The sequence below is a fragment of the Belonocnema kinseyi genome, chromosome 5 (genome assembly GCF_010883055.1).
Source record: "Belonocnema kinseyi isolate 2016_QV_RU_SX_M_011 chromosome 5, B_treatae_v1, whole genome shotgun sequence".
Lineage (NCBI taxonomy): Eukaryota > Metazoa > Arthropoda > Insecta > Hymenoptera > Cynipidae > Belonocnema > Belonocnema kinseyi.
In genome coordinates, this window is record NC_046661.1 from 128,156,153 (window position 1) to 128,177,750 (window position 21,598).

The following is a 21,598-nucleotide window of genomic DNA, read 5'->3' on the forward strand; positions in this document are numbered from 1 at the left end:
TTTAAACATTAAGAAAAATTTTCAAATGAAAAGATCATTTTTCTACCAAAAAATACAATTTGTTAACAAAATACATGAATTTTTAACGAAATAGTTGAATTTTTAATTTAAAAAGACAAATATTCAACCAAATAGTTGAATGTTCAAATAAAAAACAAGAAATAGAAAAAAGAACAGTGACAATTTTAGTTAAAAAATTAATTTTCTACCTAACTGATGACTTTTTAAGTAAAATGATAAATACTTAACCGGAATACTTAAAATTTTAATCAAAAAGATAGATTTTTAAATAATAAGAAAAAATTTCAAAGGAAAAGATCATTTTTCTACCAAAAAATACAATTTGTTAACAAAATGCATGAATTTTTAACGAAATAGTTGAATTGTTAATTTAATAAAACAAATATTCAAACTAAATAGTTGCATTTTAAAAAAAGAAAAGAAACAGATAATAGAATAGTTAAATTTTAAATTGAAAAAATTAATTTTCAAGCTATCTGATGAATTTTTAACTAAAATGATGAATATTTAACCGCAATACTTGAATTTTCAATAAAAAGATGGATTTTTAAACATTAAGAATAAGTCTCAAATGAAAAGATAATTTTTCTATCAAAAAATACAATTTATTAACAAAATACATGAATTTGTAATGAAATAGTTGAATTTTTAATTTAAAAAAAAACAAATATTCAACCAAATAGTTCTATTTTAAAATAAAAAAAAGAAACCGAAAATGAAATAGTTACATTTTTAGCAAAAAAAAAAAAATAATTTTCAACCTAAATGATGAATTTTCAACTAAAAAATGATAAATATTTAACCAAAATACTTGAATTCTTAACCAAAAAGATGACTTTTCAACTAAAACAATAAATCTTCAATTAAAATAGTTAAATTTTCAAGAAAAATTTAGATTTACCAAAGATAAACTGTTAACCAAAAATGAAGAAATTTCAAATAAAAAAGATATTATTTTTCCATAACAAACTTAATAATTAAATTTTTAGTCAAAAAACGAATGTTCAACCAAAGAGATGAATTTTTTACTAAAATTATGTAATGGTTAACTGGAATAATAGGTACAATTTCAGTTGAAAAAAATATTATTTTTCAAAAATAAAAGAAAAAAAAGTTGAACAAAATAGTAAAATCTTCGACAAGAATCAAACAGCTCATTTTTCAACCAAATAAATAAAATTTTAATTAAAACAATGAATCCTCAATCAACAAAATAATTCTCAACAAAAAAGTTTATTTTTCAATCAAGTAAATTTATTTCTAACCTAGAAGATAAATTTTCAACTAAACGATGAATACTTAACTGAAATAATTAAATTTTGAACCGAAAATAATCATTTTTAAACAAGGCGATTAACTTTCGGAGAAAAAAATAATTTTCTACAAAAAAGTCAATTTTTTAACAAAATACGTACATTTTCAACAAAATAAATTAATTTACAATTTAAAAAGACAAAATTACATCCAAATTGTTACATTTTTAATTAAAAAAGGTCTATAATAGTTGAATTTTGTGCCGAAAAGATGAATTTTCACTAATTTAATTTCTAAATAAAAATTTTAATTTTCAACCGAATAGGTGAATTTTCACCAAAAACAGATCAATTTAAAAAAAATCGGATTTTCAGAAACAGTTAAATTTTGTACAAAAAAGATGATTTTAAAACAACAAACCTTCATTTTACACCCATTTACTTAATCCTTCAAACAAAAAGATGAATGTCCAACACAAACATGATATGTTACATTTTTAGTTAAAAAACAATCATTTTCAACCGAAAAAAGCGAATTTTCAGTTAAAATGATGAATCTTCAACCAAAAGAAAAATCGATTTTTAATGAAATATTTCAATTTCCAATCAAAAAGACTAATTTTTTTCTTCTACAAAATTTTCCATTACATACATAAATTTTCCACTAAAAAATGAATTTTCAGCCAACAAAATTAATTTTCATCAAAAAAGACGATTTAAAAAAAGAATACATTAATTTTACACCCAGTTACGTGATCTTTTATAACAAGGAATATGAATTTTCAACCAGTAATATTAGTTTTCTAAACAAAAAAAGTCAACAAAATACATGATTATTTAACCAAAAAGGATAACTTTTTAATAAGATAATTAAATTTTCAACCAAAAAATATCATTTTTAACCAGAAAATATTTTGACTTTAAAACAGATTAATTTTTGGATCCCGCAATTGCATTTTTATACTGAAAAGGTTGAATTTATACTAGAAATATGAATTTTCAAGTCAAAAAGACAAATTTCATGGTAAACAGTTGAATTTTCAACCGTCAAATATAAATTTTCAACAATAAAGTTAAGTTTATAAAATCTTAGTCATATTTTGTATGGGGGGAGGGGGCGTGTTGCAAAAAAAAAACCTTACGTAATTTGTGGATGATTAATAATATTAATAAAAAAATACTTCGTCTTTTGAACCCTTGAAGGTCATGAACGTATATTTTCAAAGCACAAGTGGCAAAATGCCACTTGGATGATCGTCAGAAATAAAAATTTGAAACAATTGATTAATTTTGAATTAGTTTTCAAGCGTACAAAGACCCGAGTAATGTCGCATACAAATTTTTAAAATAATAAAAATATAAAGAGTTGAATCTTCATTTTAAAAAATATGACTTTTGCATCATAAAAACAGAATTTTCAATCCAAATTAGTTGAGCTTTCAACCAAAAAGACAAATTTTTAAGAAAATTCTTAAATTTTCCGGAAAAAATTAAATTTACAAATAAATTGTTCGAATTTTTTTAAAACAAGAGATGAAAATAATTTTTCAAAAGATAGTTGAATTACTGATCTAAAAAGTAGAATTTTTATCCAAAAAAGATTACTTTTCGATCATAAAAGATTAATTTTCAAGCCAAAAGAACGTCTATCCAAAAATATAAATAATTTAACAAAAACGATTCAATTTTTTAAAAAAATCAAAGAAAAGAATTTTTAAGAAACTAGTTCAATTTTTAAGCAAAGAGATCAATTTTCAATAAAGAAGATTAACCAAATTTTTAACAAGAAACATGCATTTTTAACAAACAAGATTAATTTTCTACTAAAAAAGACAATTTTTTAACAAAGTAAATGAATTTTCAAATAAAGTAGATAAACATTTAAATCAAAAAGATTAATTTTCTGCTCAGGAGATAACTTTTCAAGAAAATACATTAATTTTACACTCAATTACTTGATTTTTTAGCGAAAATAAATTTTTAACCAGTGCGTATAAATTTTAATTAAAAAAGATATATTTTAAACCAACCGGATAAATTTTCTATTATCTTTTAACAATACATGAATTTTCCACCCAAAAGTGTAACAAAACAGTCGAATTTTGAACAAAATGCATTAATTTTTAACGAAATAGTTCAATATTCAACTAAAAAAGATTTTTTAATTAAGAAAGTCGAGTTTTCTACAAAAAAGTGGAATTTTCAATCAAAAAATATGAATTTTTAACAAAAAAAAAGTTAATATGCAACCGAGAAAGTTGATTTTACAACCAAGAAAGATTTTTCAACCATGAAAGAAAATCAATGCAACAAATTTGTTGAATTTTCAAGTCAAAAAGAAATTAATTTTGAACCAAAAAAATTAGTATTTAACTAAAGAAATTAATTTTCAACTAAAATTATGAATCTTCAACCAAAAAATGAATTTTCATCGAGGACAATAATTTTCTACTAAGAAATGACGAAAATTCAAACAAAATATGTGAGTTTTCAAATAAAAAAATATCAATTTTCTGGAATCGTCAAATTTTGAAAAATTAGATCATTTAAATCGAAGAAAGATTAATTTTCCATAAAAAATATCCGTTTTTACCATATAAGATCAATTTTTACTTCAAAAGATAAATTTTCTATCCAAAAATATGAATTTGATACGAAATAGTTGAATTTTGTTACTAAAAAAGATTAATTTCAAACAAAATTATTAAATTTTTAATCAAATGTACGAATTTTCGAAAAATAAAGATTAAATTTTAACCAAAGAGTTAATTTTTCAAGTCGAAAGAAAGATTTTTTTAAAACACATTTAAATTATTAATCGAAAAAGTTGAACCTTCAAAAATGATATAATTTCAACAAAGCAACATGACTTTTCCACCATAAAAGATGAATTTTCAATCCAAAAAGATGGATTTTCAAAAAAAAAAATTAAATTTTTGACCAAGAAAGATGACTTTCAAACACGAAATAATTAAATTTTCAACCGAATTGTCGAATTTGTAAACATAACAGATTAAACTTTTTAGAAGAGAGTTAAATTTAAGTTAATTTTTTTGTTCATGTATCTCTTTCTGTGGGAATTTCATTTTTTTGTTTGTTAAAAATATAAGCGTCCGGTTAAAAATTGAATTTTTTCGGATGAAAATGAACTTTTTTGGTAAAAATTCACATTTTACAGTTAACAGTTAAACAATTTTATTGAAAAACTCTGCTTTTTTGCAAAAAAAATCAATTTTTTGTTAAAAATGCATTTGTTTGATTAAGAATTAATCTATTTTAATTGAAGAATCAAGTATTTTGTTGAAAATTTTTCATTGTTGGTTAAATCCAACTGTTTTTTATTATTATTTATTATTTTTTTATGCACTTTTTTATTTGGTGTATAGCTTATAATTTTAGTTGAAATACCGTTTTTTTGTAATCAACAATTATTTTTTTAAACTGAAAATATAATTCTTTCCTTTTTAAATTGAACTGAATGGTTGCGGAATTTTTTTAAATTGATATCCTTGGGAAGTTAATCTTCTTAGTTCAAAATTTAAATAAAAAAATGCATTTCTTTGATTGAAAGTTGAACTGTCGTGTCAAACTTAATTCTTAAATTGAAAATTAATGTTTTCTTTCTGAAAATTTAACTTTTTTATTATTGGTGAAAATTCAAATATTTACAGGATGGCCGTTTTAATCGAAGAAAAAAATTCCCGGTTTTTTCCCGGTTCACAAATATTTTTAACAGCCAATAAAATTTAAAAAATTAAAATATATTCTTCTATTTTTCCACATAAAGTAATGAACAATAAGCAACAAATTAAAGCAATTCAAGCAATTTTTATTTTAAATAGTCTGGGCATCCTTTAAAAGCCTAACAATTTTATTTCAAAATATTGAGAAATCTAGAAGTGGTTTAAAATTGTTCCAAAATCAAAATAATTTTTGATTTTTTTTCGGAACTTTTAAATATATTTCAAAATAAATTGAATTTTTGTTATAACTTTTGGAAAATCCGGAAAATTAAAAAAAAAATTGAATTTCAATTTATAAATAATAATACAACACTTATTATTTGTAAAAATATTAGATTAATTTTAAAAGATATTTAGAAGTTTTAAAAATATTCCAATTAAATTTAGAACTTGAACTAATTTTAAATAGTTACAGCTGAATTTAAAATAAAATGTAGAATTTTACAGACTTCAAACAAAAAATTTAGATTTTTTTTTAAGAATTGTGAAAAAAATTGAAAATGATTTTTTACTTTGAAAAATTATTGTAACAGACAGTTTAAGAGAATTTTAGGAGATTTAAAAACTTATCAAAGAAGAACATAGAAGATTTTAAGTATTTTTTTTTATTTGCAGGATTTTCAAAAATTGTAGGAAAATTTCGATCAATTTTAAAATATATTTAGAAGTTCTGAAAACAAATTTTTTTAAATATTTGGGTTCAATTAAAAATTTCAAATTAAATGGTATAAAAATTAAATAATTTAGACTCGCAATATTTTTAATTTAATAAAAACCTTTAATTATGACTAGATTATTATGGATTTATTTTTAATTTGAAAATAGTAAAACGCACGTTTACAGTTTTTAATGGATAAACAATTAATAGAAATAATATGTTAATTTATTTATTTATTAAATTTAATATAAAAAAGAATATAAAGGAAGACCTGAAGCTCTGAATTAAAAATATATTATTGATAAACCATGAAAATTGTTATTTAAAACAAAGTTTTTTAAATTAAAATATATGCTTTTAAAAATTAAAAATGGAAAATTTTTCAAGTAAAGATTTTTGAATTAAGCATTCTAATCTGAATGTCATAATAATTTAAAAAATCACAATGTGAAAAATTATTTAAAAAGCGTTTGAAATCAAAGTTGGACAAAATTTTTATTCTACAAATGTTGTAGAATTCCCGGACAAAAAATAAATTCACTGTCATTTCCCACTTTTCCCCGGTCTCATAATATTCCTGGCCATTTCCCTATTACAATTTTCAGTCAAAATCCAGCTGCTATGTAGAAAATTCTTCTGTTTGGGTTAAAAATTCAACAATTTGCTAGAAAATTAAACTATTTTGTGGAAAATTTATGCAATTTGTTAAAAATTTTTCATTTTGATTCGAAATTGAACTATCTGGTTGAAAGCTGAGAATTTTGTAGCCAATTAGCGAAAAAGTTCAAGAATATTATTTAAGAAAAAGTACAGAGATAGTGCCATTAGCAGACAATTGTGTGAAAATAGGGTCTTCGTGTATTTTTTTTTAGAAGAAAAACGAAAAAAAAAACTCGCAAAAAGTTTCAATTTTTATAAAAAAAAAGTCGCCATTTTTGAAAAAGCTGCACGATCCGACTGTTTATTATAATCAGGATTTTTCTTTTTTAATAACTAAAGATTTGATTTAGAAGTTTGATGATAGGTGGAATTGTGAGACGGTAGAAAATTAAATTAAAGATTTACTCATTAGCATAAATTGATAGAGCCTTTGATGCGAATGTAACTCAGTAACAGACCGAAAGTGAGTATCTGAAAAAGATAGGCCTCTATCAGAACTCCGCCCCTCTGTGCCCCCCCACCCCTCCAAACCTAAAATGTTTCAGAGAATTTACATCACTTTTAGTCGATCACAATTCTCAATAGCACTCTATCGCTTTGCAAATAAAGTGTGCTGATTGTTGTTAGATGCAATTGTCATCAAAGGAATTTACATAACAATTTTAGAAATAAAACCTTCTTTCGAGTTATTTTTCTTTTGCTATTTAGTTCATTTTCAACCAAGAATGATTTTTCAGTCAAGAAAGGAAAAAAATTCAACCAAGTTATTAAATTTTCAAGTAAAAAATATAAACTTTCTACGAAACAATTGAATTTTCAAAAAAAAAAAAAGAAATTTTTTTAAAAATAGTTGAATTTTGTATCTAAATAGTTAAATTTTATACTAAAATACTTGAATTTCCAACCCAAAAATATCAGTTTCCTCTAACAATGAAAAAGTTAAATTTTTAGGTCAAAAAATTAATTAAAAACCAAAGAAACGAATTTTTAACAAACAGGATTAATTTTCTACCAAAAAAGACAAATTTTCAACTAAAACAGATGAAAATTACAAATTTTATAAATAAATTTATAGAATTTATAAATTTTCTATTATATTTTAACCAAATACACGAATTTCCAATCCAAAAGTGTAACTTTTTACAAAGATAATTAAATTTTCAACAAAATAATAAAATTTTTAAGAAAAAACATCAAATATTAAAAAATTGAGAACATTTTAACTGAACACTTCTTAAATTGGAAATTCAATTATTTCCTTTTTAAATAGTTTAAACACCCTTGAAAAACTTCCAAATTTTATTTCAAAATCACGAGAAATCTAGAAGTTGTTTTAAATTTAAAATTATTTTGGAAATTTTTTTCAGAACTTCTAAATATCTGTCAAAATGAATTGAAATTTATCTACAATTTGCAGAAAATCCTGCAAATTTTAGAACATTTCTTCAATTTTCAAAAAAGATTCTGAAAGATTTTAAGAAAGCTTTCTAAAATTTGCATGATAATTTTTAATCTTTTTAAAATTCCTAAATATCTCTTAAAATTACTCAAATTTTTTCTACAAATGTTCATTTGTAAATTATACATCAAAATCTGAAAATTTCACTTACAAATTTTGCATTTTTCAAATACAACAATTAAAATTGCAACTTCTTATTACTTAAAGTACAGATAAATTAAAAAAAATGTATTTATTAAATAAAAATATTTTTTATCCAAATTTTCAACATCAAAGGCTTTTCTTTTTTATTTGTTAAAGTCTTTAGGAGAGAACTGAAAAATTCTTTAAATTACATCTGTAAGCTCAGAAATAAAAATTTTAAATAGAAAATGTTTAAAGTAAAAAAATTTGAATTACGCATTGTAAGTTAAATAATAGCATAATTGAAAAACCTAAAAATCCCACTAATAATTTAAAAATGGTTGAAATCGAATTTGTTAAATTCCCGGTTAAAAGCCGACTAATGATCAAAAATTCAAAAGAATTTCAATCAATTGCATTTTTTTCCAATCCATTTATTTCAGTAAGATTTTGTGCCAATTTAGAAGAATTTAATGGAAATGAGAAAAATTCGATAAAATTCATTTTAAAAAATCAAGCTGCATTTAAAAAGCAATTGAGTCAACTGAAAACAATTTAAAAATATCAAAAATTAAAAACAATCTATTGACAGGAGTAGAATTGAGTAAATTTTAAAGAATTAAAGCGAGTTTAAAAAATTAAAAAGAAAATCCCAAGAACTTAAAAGAATTCAGGGTAATTAAAAAAAATGAAAGTGTGACCAATGACTACCAAACAATTCAAAAGAATTTAAATGAATTCAAAAAATTTTCTTGAAAAATCGAAAAAAAATCCATTTTTTGTTTTGAGTAAAATTTGAGTGAATTTAGAATAAGTTAAGGGAAATAAGAAGAATTCGATCAAATTGGCGAATTGAAAATCCTTCAAAATACGAAAAAATTCATTGAATTCAGTAATTTTGAAATGAGGTCAGAAAAATTAAAAATTAAAATTAAAACTACATTGAATAGAGTAAAATTAATGAATTTAGAAGAATTCAAAATAATTTAAAAGAATTCAGGACGAATTCCAAATAAAAGTGAAAAAAATATTTGAAAATCTATTCAAACCTTTAAAACTCTAAAAAAAACCTCACTTCTTATGAAATCAGTTAAAAATTTACATTTTTCAAGGGACCAATTATATAAAAAAATGTAATTAAAAAAATCCATTGAATTAAATAAAATTAATTCTTTTTTGGATAAATCCAACTGTCATTTATTTTCAATTAAAACCTTTTTGATTTTATTGAAACATCAGCTATCAAATTTTCCGTTAAAAATTAGTTTTTTTTTGTGTGTTAAAAACTAATTTTTTAAATTGAAAATATATCTATTCTTTTGAAAATTCAACTGATTAGTTATAAATAAACGTTCTTGTTTTATTATAATATCCCGGGTTAAAAATTCAACTATTTTATAGAAAAATTCCTCTCTTTGGCTTGAAAATTCAACAATTTGGCATAAATTTCGACTATTTGGTAAAAAATTTAACTATTTTTTTTAAAAATTAAATCTTTAAAAAAAATTACCTACGTCATTTTCTGTTAAAAAATTATCTATTTTGGTTTAGAAATTCAACTATTTAGTTTAAAAAGATGTTAGAAACGAAAAAAAAACTTAAAATAAAAGTAAAATAAAACTAAAAGGGCCTACAATTTCTGATGTCGGATATAAAAACGGCAAGTCCGCGCATTCCATCCCCTCGTACTGCCGGCATCTTGTCTCTCGTTGCTTAGAACCACCTGAAAACACACAAAAAAAATATTCGTCTTATAATATTATTCCGTATTTTTGCAAATTTTTCAATTCGAATTATATCATTTCTTTTTAAAGAAATTAATATAAAAAAAATAAAAAAATAAAAAAAATTTTAAATAAATAACAAAATTCTGTTCTAAATAAATAACCAATTGAAGAATTAAATAAATTAATCACTTATTCAACAAATCGAACAAGAGACGTAAACGCAACGAAATTTTGATAAGCTTATCAAACGTGATTCAAAATTCTAACACTAACTTCATTACATCAATTAAATAAATTTCCTTATCCGAAAATACCCGAATCCGTATTTCAAAAAAAAAAATTATAATAAAAAAAGGAAAATTTAAAGCCAGAAAATAATATATAGTAGAACAAAATGAGCCAAAAAGTAGGTATTGGAAATTTAGTTGTAAATTGTTAATTAATTTTAATGAATTAATTCTTTTTTTTAATGCTCTGGTTTCTTTGCATAACATTCTTCCTAAATAAAATCTCAACTAAAGATCAAGCTTTGAATTCACTTAAAGTATTTTGACTTCTTTTAATTTTTTGTTTAATTCTCTCAAATTGACCTGAAATTAATTTTAAAACTTCTCAATTTTTTGAATTCTCCTGAATTCTTTTGACTTCCTTTGAATGAAACTTGAACTCTTATAAATTATTTTGAATTAACCTTGAATTCTTGTGAGCTAACGTTTAATTATTATAAATTCTTTTGAATACTTTTAAATTCTTGTGAATTCTCTTGAATTTATTAAAACCTTTGTAATCGTGGCATTTTTAAAATTATTTTACATTATTTCGAATTCTGTTGAATAATTTAGAATTCTCAGAAATTCGGTTTTATTTTTCTTGAATCAACCGTGAATTCTTTTAAATCTTCTAAATTCCTTTGACTTTCTTAAACTCTTTGAATTTATGAAAACCTTCGAATTCTTTGGCATTCACTCAATTACCTTAAAAATCTTTAGAGTCATTTTAAATTCTCTTGAATCTATCCTAAATTCCCTTAAATACGTTTAACTGCTTTCAATTTCGTTGAATGAATCTTGACTTCCTTAAAAATTTGAATTAACCTCGAATTTATTTAATTACCCTTGAATTCTTAAAAGTAATTTGAATAAACCTTAAATTCTCTGAAACACGTTTGTATTATTTTGAATTAACCTACAATTCTTGTTATTAAACATTTAATTCACATAAATTCTTTAGAATTCTCTTTAATTAACCCTAAATTCCTCTAAATACTTTTGAATTCTTTCAATTCTCGTGAATTTTCTTCAACTATTGTGATTTAACCCTTAATTCTTTTTAATTCTCTTGAATACAATTCTCAAGAATTATTTTAATTTCCTTTAAATACTTTTGAATCCTCGCGAATAAACAGTGAATTCTCTCAAATTCTTATGTATCGTTTCACGTCTGATGAATTCCCTTGTATTCTTTTAAATTATTTCAAATTAACCTTGAATTCTCATCAATTCTTTAAAATGATTTGCAATATTTTGAAGTAATCCTGAATTCTCTTAAATACTTTTGAATTAACCTTGAATTCTCGTGAAATAACCTTTAATTTTTTTAAATTGTGTAGAATTATTTTAAATTCCCTTCAATAAATCCTAAATCCTCTTAAATAATTTTAAATTCTTCCAATTCTCGTGAATTCTCTTGAATTAATTCTAACTTCCTTAACCATGTTGAATTCTTTTGACATTTTTAAAATCTGTGCCATTTGTTAAATTATTTGGAAATTTCATGAATCCCTTTAAATTGTCTTGGATTCTTCCGAATTCTCTTACATTCTTTCAATTCTCGTGAATTTCCTTGCATTAATCTTTACTTTCTTGAACCCTATTTGATTTGACTGAATTCTTTTGAATTAACCTTGAATTATTTTTAATGAAACTTGAATTTTTATAAATTTTTAAGAATTATTTTAACCTTGGATTCTTGTGCGCTAGCATTTAATTCTTCTGAATTCTTTAGAATTCTGTAAAATTCACTTGAAATAACCCGAAATTCGCATAAATACTTATATATTCTTTGAATTCTTGTGAAATTATTCAAACTTTTGAAATTTGTGCCATTTATTAAATTATTTTAAATTTTTTCAATTTGCCTGAATTCTCTTCAATTAATCTTGAATTCCTTAAACTCTTTGAATTCTCTTAAATTAACCTTGAATTCTTGAAGTCTAAGGTTCAATTCTTACAATTTCTTCAAAATTCGCTTGAATTCACCCTAAATTCTCTGCAATACCTTTAAATTCTTTCGAATTACCTTGAATATTTTGGAATTATCAGAAATTCTTTTTTTTTGTATTTATTCTGGAATTAAGAGAGATTTATTTCAAATCTCCTGAATTCCTTTGAATTAATCTTGACTTCCTTAAACTCTTTGAATTTATTGAATACTCTTCAATTATTTTTAATTCTATTGAATGAACCTTTAATTCCTTTAAATACGTTTGAATTAACATTGAAGTTTTTTAATTTCTTTTAAATGATTCTTAAACTGTCATAAATTCTTTAGAATTATTTTAATTCTCCTGAATTATACCTGAATCACTTTTGAATTCTTTTGAATTTTCTTGACTTTCTTGAAGTCTTTTTGATTTGATTGAATTCTCTTGAACTAGCCTTAAATAATTTTAAATAATTTTGAATGAAACTTGAATTCTTAGAAATTGTTAAGAATGATTTTAGTTCTCTTGAATTAACCTAAAATTCTTGTGAGCTATCGTTTAATTCTGATAAATTCTTTATAATTCTGTAAAATTCGCTTGAATTAATCCCAAATTCTCATAAATACTTTTATATTCCTTCAATTCTTGTGAATTTATTGACAGTTTTGAAATTCGTGGTGTTTATTACATTTTTTTAAATTCCTTAAAATGAACCTGGAACTATTATAAATTCTTTAGAATTATTTTCATTCTGTTGAATTAACCTTGAATTCTATTAAATTCCTTTGAATGAACCTTAAACTCTTATAAATTCTTTAGAATTATTTTATTTCTCTTTAATCATTTTTAATTAACCTTGAATTCTTGTGAGATAACGTTCAATTCTTACAAATTCTTCAAAATTCGCTTGAATCAACCCTATATTCTTTTGAATACTTTTAAATTCTCTTGAATTTATTGAAACCTTTAGAATCTGTGGCATTTATCAAATTAGTTGTAATTTTCTTGAATTCTTTTAAATTCTTTCGAATTCTGTTGAATAATTTTAAATTCTCATAAATTCTTTTTTTTATTTCTCTTGATTTAACCTTGAATCCTTTCAAATCTCCTAAATTCCTTTGAATTAATCTTGACTTCATTAAACTCTTTGACATTATTGAATTCTCTTAAATTATTTTAAATTCTATTTAATAAACCTTTAATTTCTTTAAATTCATTTGAAATAATATTGAATTCCTTTAAATGATTCTTGAATTCTCATAAATTCTTAAGAATTATTTTAATTATCTTGAATTAGACCTAAATCATTTTTGAATTTTTGTGAGTTAACCTTTGTCATACATTTTTTAGATTTTTTAAATTATCTTGAATTCCTTTGAATTAATTCTGGCTTCCTCAAACTTTTTGAATACTTCTGGATTTATCGGATCCTTTGAAATCTGTGACAATTATTAAATTATTTTACATTTTATCGAACTCCATTAAATTCTTTCGAATAATTTTAAATGCTCATGAATTCTTTTTCTTTATTTCTCTTAAATTAACCTTGAATTCTTTTAAATTTTCACGAATTCCCTTTGACGAATCTTGACTTCCTTGAATTTATTGAATTCTTTCACATTCTATTGAATTAACCTTGGATTATTTTTAATTATTCTTGAATTCTCATAAATTCTTTAGAATTATTTTATTTCTCTTGAATGAAACCTGAATCACTTTTGAATTAACTTTAATTTCTCGTGAGCTAACATTTAATTATGATAAATTGTTTAGATTTTTGTAATTCTCTTAAATTAACCATAAATTCTCTTTAATAGTTTTGAATTCTCGTGAATTCCCTTGCATTAAACCTGACTTCCTTAAACTTTTTGAACACTTCTGAATTTATCGAAACCTTTGAAATCTGTGGTATTTATTAAATTATTTTTTATATTCTTGAATCCTTTTGAATAACTTTGAATTCTCATGAATTCTTTTTCTTGACTTCTTTGGAATTAAATTAACCTTGAATTCTTTTGAGATAACCTTGAATTCTCATAAATTCTTTTAAACTCTCTTGATACTTTGGAATTCTCTTGAATTAATTCGGAATTCACTTGAATACTTTAAAATTCTTGTGAATTCCCATGAATTCTTTTAAATTATTTCGAATTAACCTTGAATTCTCATAAATTTGTTTGAATCAATTCGAATTAAACCCTGAATTTTCGGAAATACTATTGTATGATTTTTAATTAACTTTGAATTCTTGCGCGGTAATCTTCAACTCTTACGAGTTCTCTTGAATTAACTCTAAATTCTTTCAAATACTTTTAAATTCTCGCGAATTCTCTTGAATAAATCCTAACTTTCGTAAACTTTCTGAATTTATCGAAACCTTTGGAATCTGTGCCACTTATGAAATCATTTAAAATTTTCTTTAATCCTTTTTTAATTCTATTAAATAAGGTTGAATTCTCATTTACTTTTTTTTAATTCTCTTGAATTCTCCTCAATAATTTTAAATTCTTTCAGTTCTCGTGAATCTCCTTGTATTAATCTTGACTTCTTTAAATTCTCCTCAATTAACCTTGAATTCTTTTTAATTATTCTTAAATTATGTTGAATTAGCCTTGGATTCTTTCAAAATCTTTTTAATCAACCTTGAATTCTCATAAATTCTCGTGAATTCCTTTGAATTAATCCTGACATCATTAAACTTTTTGAATACTATTGAACTTATTAATTTCTTTTTTAATTTTCTTAAACCCTTTTAAATTCTTTTGAATTTTTATAGACTTACTATTTAATTCTCTTAAATACTTTTAAATTTTTTTGAAGTAACTTTTGGAGTGTAATAATTTTTCGAAGATTCTCCTAAATGATCTAAATGCTTCTGAATACTTGTGAATTCTCTTGAGTTCCCTGAACAATTTAAAATTATTTCGAATGTTTTTAAATTCTTTAAATATCTTTTGAAATCACTTGAATTAAACTTAAATTTATTAAAAAGTTGGAATTCTTGGTATTTTATTGAAATCTTTTAATTTCTCTTAGTATCTTTTAGATTTCCTTAAATTGTTTCGAACGAATCTTAAATCCTCATAAATTCTTTCGAATTAACTTTAAACTCTCATAAATTCTTTTGCATTCTCTCAACTTACCCCTTAATCCATTTAATTAACCATAAATTATCTTGAGTTAATCATGATAAGAAATTTTCTAAAATATCAACAACGATCATAAAAAGGAACATCAAACCCGTAAATAATAAACAAGTAAAGCCGCAATATGAATGACAGTAAGACAACAAAATTAACAAATAAAAAGTAGGTGAAATTTTCCCAATACGGAAACGAGACTTTTCACTGATTATCAAAATCGATTCGGAAAGTAAGGTTAACACTTCAAGAACTTCACTAAGAACTGAACAAATAAGTGGAACCGAGAATCGAAAATACCTAAAAACCCTTCGAAATATTCGAACCACCTGCTCCGAAATTTGGGGTCGTTACCCCGAATTACCCTTTCATCCCCAAAAATCCTCAACTTCTACCCCAATGATAATCACACACAGAATCTTGGTAAAATCTTTAACTCAAGAGACGTTGTTCTCATTAACCCGAATAGAAAGAAGTCAAGAGGTGTCTAATCTTTTTGACAGGTCTGCGCGCCCGCCTCCGTCGCCACGCGAAACACGATCGAACCGTTCGTTTTGATTTTTCGAACGTGGCTCTCACGTCACAATCGTTTCCCGAAAGGCCACTCTTCCCCAATTATTGGCACTTCTCTCCGTGCCATCTCTGACCGACCAGGAGATCCAGAGATCGGTGAAGGGATTCGGGGGCTAAAGCCTTTCGAACTCCATGCGAGGAATTTGCCACCGCTGTCGAGAAACGAGCCCAGACCCAGTCACTGCACTCACTTTGGAACTATTTTTCTCCACTTTTGGGAGCAAATATTGGGGGAAAATTCCAGAGGATGCTGAATTACGTACCGATCTAGCAGAGGACGTGTTCACGCACGACTCGATTCGCGGTTCGCACCCTAAACTTCGTCAACTATTTGCGAGTCGGTGCCTCGGACTTTCCGACTGTCGCCATTTGCAACCGCTGACTAGCTGACGGCCAGAGAGTGGCCATCTTTGCGCAGAAAAATTGCGCAAGGCAGACTGCGCGAAAAACAGAGCCCAATTAGCGTGAGGCGCGCGAAATTCGATGTGCTTTTCGGATGAAACTACGATCACCCGTCAGACCTTTTAAGATACTTTTTTTTTCGTTTCATATACGCCTAAAATTAAACACAAAGTGTACAAAGATAATATTTTTGAATGGAAGTTCTCGAAAAAAAATTTCAAACCAGAAATATATTAGTTGAATTTTAACATCAAGTAATTAATTCTCAATGCTAAAATATGATTTTTCACCAAAAAGTCATATTTCTACCAGAATAGTTCAATTTTAAAACCAAAAAAGAGAAAATTTCAAAGAATAACTTAACTTTCTACCGAGAAAGATTTCACTTTAATTTTCAACAAGTTACTTTCTACCAAAATAGTTCAATTTTCAACCTAAAGAACGAATTAAAAATAAAATAGTTTAATTTTCAAACCAGAAAGATTGCAGTTGAATTTTCAACACTAAAATATGACAAAAAAAAAATTTCTACCAAAATAGTCGAATTTTCTATTCCAAAACAAATGTACAATAAAATATTTGAATTTTTAGCCAAGGAAGATTTTTAATGAATTTTTAACTCCAAATGTATGAATTTTCAATAAAAAACAATTTTCTACGAAAGAAGTCAAATTTTCAACCCCAAAATGGACAATTAAAAAAAATTCTAACAAAATAGTTGAATTTTCAATCAAATATAACAAATTTAAAATCAAATAGTGGTTGAATTTACAACACAAAAACTAATTTTTAATCAAATAGTTCAATTTTCCACCCAGGAAAATTTCAAATGAATTTTCAACATCAAGATATGAATTTTCAATCCAAAATAACAATTTAAAAAAAAGTACAAATTTGAATTTTCAACGAAAAAACAAATTTATAATAAAATAGTAAAATTATTATCCCAGGAAACTTCAGTTTAAACATTTTGAAATAAGAAAAGTTTTTAATGCCTTAAAAAAGTTCTGAAACCTTAAAAAAGCTTTAAAATTTGTATTTTGAAATCTTTGAAAATCTACATTTTGTTTCGAATTATTTTTAATCTCTTACAATTCAAAACTTTTTAATAACTTTTAAAATTATTAGAATTTTTCTTAATTTCTTTTTAAATCCTGAAAAATTTTTAAAAATTTATCTCCCAGTTTCTTTTTCGAAAATTTTGGACATATTTTAAAATCTGTTTAAATATCATCTTGACATTAATTTGTAAAAGTTTTAAACTATTTGCTTAAAATCTTACAAAAAAAAATTTTTTTAATCTTTTAGAATTTAAACATTTTCGAAACTTTTTAATATCTTTCAAAATTATTAGAATTTTTCCTAATTTTTTGTTAAATCCTGAAAAATTAAAAAAAAATTATCTTTCAGTGTCTTTTTCGAAAATTTTGGAAATACATATTTTAAAATCTGTTTAAATATTATCTTGACATTAATTTGTAAATTTATTAAACTATTTGCTTAAAATCTTTAAAAAACCAAATTTTTTAATCTTTTAAAATTGAAACATTTTAAAAACTTTTTTAACATCTTTTAAAATTATTATATTGAAATTAATTTTTGAAAGTTTTAAACTATTTGTTTGAAATCTTCAAAATCAAAATTTTCTTCAATTTTTTTAAATTTGAAAATTTTCATAACTTTTAGACCTTTTAAAATTATTCGAATTTTTCCTAATTTTTTTAATCCTGCAAAATAAATTTAAAAACTGCTTTAAAATCTTCCAGTTTCTTTTACGAACATTTTGAAAATATTTTGATATCTATTTAAATATTCTCTTAAAATTATTTTTTTCAAGTTTAAAATCTTTTAAAATCTTGTAAACTTACTCTAAGATTTTCTAAAATTTTGGATTCTCGCGTAATTGGAAATTTTGGTTTCAAAATCTTCTACATTAATTTCTGAAATTATAGGAAATCAATTTAAACTTTTTGAAATAAGAAAATTTTTCTATGTCTTAAAAAAGTTCTAAGTCCTTAAAAAAGTTTAAAAATTTGTATTGCTAAATCTTTAAAAATCTACATTTTGTTTAAAAAAATTTTTAATCTCTTACAATTCAAAATTTTTTCAAAACTTTTTAATATCTTTAAAAATTATTAGAATTTTTCCTATTTTTTTTTACTCCTACAAAATTAAAAAAAAAAACGAATTTTTTAATTTTTAAGTTTCTTTTTCGAAAATAAATATTTTTAAATCTGTTTAAATATTATTTTTAAATTAATTTTTAAAAATGTTGAACTTTTCGTTTGAAATATTTAAAATCACTTAAACATCTGAAAATTTTTTTTTAACATTTTGGGTTCTTGAGAAATTAGAAATTTTTGCTTTAAAATTTTCTGCATAATTTTTCGAAAATTTGGAAAATCAATTAAGAGGTTTTGAAATCTTTTTAATTTTTCCCTTATAATTTATTTTTGAATATAAGAAATCAATTAGAATTTTCCCATACATTTAGGAAAAGTTTTCTATGATCTTAAAATTGTTCAAAACCATTAGAAAATTTCATATTTTCATAATCAATTTCATACTGAAATCTTTAAAAATAGAAATTTTCTTAAATCTTTTAAATTTAAAATTTTATAAAAACTTTTAAATATCTTTTAAAAATATTCGAATTTTTCGTAATTTTTTACATCCTCCAGATTAAAAAAAACTGCTTTAAAATCATCCAGTTCCTTTTACGAAAATTTTGGAAATATTTTGATATTTGTTTAAGTATTCTCTTCAAATTAATTTTTTTAAGTTTAAAATCTTTAAAAATATATTAAATTTTAACAACAAAAATTTCTAACAAAACAGTCGAATTTTCAATCCGATATAACAAATTAAAAATAAAATAGTTGAATTTTTCACCACGGAAGATTTCAAATGAATTTTCAAAGTCCAAAAATATGATTTTTTAACGAAAAGAAAAGTTTGTTCCAAAGTAGTCGAATTTTCAATCCAAAAACAAATTTACAATAAAAAAGTTAAATTATTATCCCAGGAAGCTTCCAATTGAATTTTCAAGAAAAAAAAATAATTTTCAGTCCAAAAAAGTCGAATTTTCCATCCAATTAGAAAATAAAAAAATGGTTAAATTTTAATAACAAAAATTTCTACCAAAACTGTAAAAATTTCAATCCGATATAATAAAGAAAAATAAAAAACTACTTGAATTTTCACCCCAAAAACGAATTTTTATTAAAATAGTGGAATTTTCGGACAAGGAAGCTTTCAATTAAATTTTCAACACCAAAATATGAATTTTTAACAAAAAAATCATTTTCTACCAAAACAGTCGAATTTTTAATCCGAAAAAATGAATTTAAAACAAAAATTATTTTAATCTTCAACCCACGACGATTATAATTAAATTTTCATAACTAAAATATGAATCTTCAACAAAAAGTGAATTTTGAACCCAAACATGACTTTACAACAAAATATTTGAATTTTTAAGCCAAGAAAATTTCAATTTAATTTTCAATATCAAAATATAAATTTTCGAACAAAAATTTTTTTACAAAAATAACAAATTTACAATAAAGATTTGAATTTTTGAAAAAATAAAAAAGTTGAATATTCAAAACCAAAACATGAATGTTAATCAAAAACTCAATTTCCTACCAAAATAGTTGAATTTTCAACCCTCGAATAATTCGGAAGAATTTTCAAAATCAGAATATGAATTTTTAATAAAAAAATAATTTTTTATCAAAACAGTATAATTTTTAAGTCAAAAAGGCGAATTTTTACTAAAAAGTTCATTTTTTACCTGACACATTATATTTTTAACCCGAAGAGGCGAATTTTAACTTAAATGTAGTTGTTTTTCTAACCCAAAAAACTAAATTAAATGGTTCAATTTTCAATCCACAAAAGATAATTAAAAAAAAAACAATAAATAATTTTCTAGTAAAATAGTATAATTTGCAAAACCAAAAAAAAAAAATTTTTGAGAAAAAAATGAAGTTTCAAGCCAAAGAGATTTCAGTTTAATTTTTATCATGAAAATTTGAATTATCCAAAAAAAATGATTTTTTATTAAAATATTCGAATCCTGTAACCAAAAAGGATAATTTTCAATAAAGAAAATCATTTTTTAAAAAAACAGCATAATTTTCTACCAAAATAGTATAATTTTCAACGAAAAATGACGAATTTTTGGAGAAAAAAAATTTGTAAGCCAGATTGATTTCAGTTGAATTATCAACAAGAAAATCATTTTCTGCGAAAATAGGCAACTTTTAAACTCAAAAGGAATAATTTTCAACAAATCAATAATTTTCTATCAAAATAGTAGAATTTTCAATAAAAAAAAAAAGAATTTTGTTGTTGAATTTTCAGCATCAAAAATTATATTTTACAAAAAGACGAAATTTCGAGAAAAAAGAGGAATTTTCAAGCCAGAAAGATTTCAGTGAATTTTCAACATCAAAATATGAATTTTCAAAAAAAAATTAATTTTTTTTTACCAAAGTATTCGAATTTTTAACCCAAAAAGGATTATTTCGAACAACAAAATAATTTTCTGCCAAAATAGTATAATTTTCAACTCAAAAAGACGAATTCTTAGCAAAAAAACTAATTTTCAAGCAGAAAGATTTCAGTTAAATTTAAAAAAAAATCATTTTCTCGGAAATAGTCAAATTTTAAACCCAAAAGGAATCATTTTCAACCAAAAATGATGAGTTTTCAAAAAAATATTATACCGAAATAGTATAATTTTCAACAAAAACTGACGAATTTTCGAAGAAAAAAATAATTTTTTTTTTACTAAAGTATTTGAATTTTTGAGCCCAAAAGGATTATTTAGAAAAAAAACAATTTTCTACCAAAATAGTTTAATTTTCAACTAAAAAAGACGAATTCTAAAAAAAAAATTTTTCAAGCTATAAACATTTTAGTTAAATTATAAAAAAAAAATATTTTCTACGGAAATAAACCAATTTTCAACCCAGAAAGGTTACAAATAAATTTTTTTTTAATAATATTTTTTTGTTACTAAAGTATTCTAATCTTTAACCCAAAAAAGATTATTTACAAACAAAAAAATATAATTTTATACCAAAATAGTATAATTTTCATCAAAATGTGACGAATTTTCGAAAAAAAATTAATTTTCAGGCCAGAAAGATTTTAGTTGAATTTTCAACACCAAAATATGACTTGTCTACCAAAATAGTTGGATTTTCAATTTGAAAAAAGCCGAATTTGGAGAAAAGCAGTTTAATTTTCAACCCGAAAACCAGTTTATAATAAGAAAGTTTAATTTCACTTCATAAAGATTTCAGTTGAATTTTTCAAGCCAAAAAGGCGAATTTAAAATGAAATATAGTTGAATTTTTAACAAAAAAAAAAAGAAATTAAATTAAATAATTCAATTTTCAACCCAGAAAGATAATTTTCCATAAAAAAATAATTTTCAAGCAAAATAGTATAATTTACAAAACGAAAAAGACAAATTTTTGAAAAAAAACAAATAAAAATCTTCGAATCTTCTATTCAAAAAGGATAATTTTTGATAAAAAAATAGTTTTTTAACAAAACAATATAATTTTCTACCAAAATAATATAATTTTCAACCCAAAAAGACGAATTTTCGAGAGAAAAAA

The 21,598-nt window shown here is 23.0% G+C and overlaps 1 protein-coding gene across 2 annotated transcripts in view; it reads right to left on the minus strand.

The window, feature by feature from the left end:
* LOC117172566 (AP-2 complex subunit alpha) overlaps positions 1 to 15,921 on the minus strand; it is a 98,271-nt gene extending 82,350 nt beyond the window's left edge. For both annotated transcript variants that reach the window (XM_033360629.1, XM_033360628.1), the window contains exons 1-2: positions 15,824 to 15,921; positions 9,552 to 9,640 (exon numbers count right to left, since the gene is read on the minus strand). In XM_033360629.1, coding sequence (XP_033216520.1) covers positions 9,552 to 9,615 — 64 coding nt within the window. In that variant the 5' untranslated portion in view covers positions 9,616 to 9,640; positions 15,824 to 15,921. The remainder of the gene's footprint in view (positions 1 to 9,551; positions 9,641 to 15,823) is intronic.
* Positions 15,922 to 21,598: the final 5,677 nt, after the last annotated feature.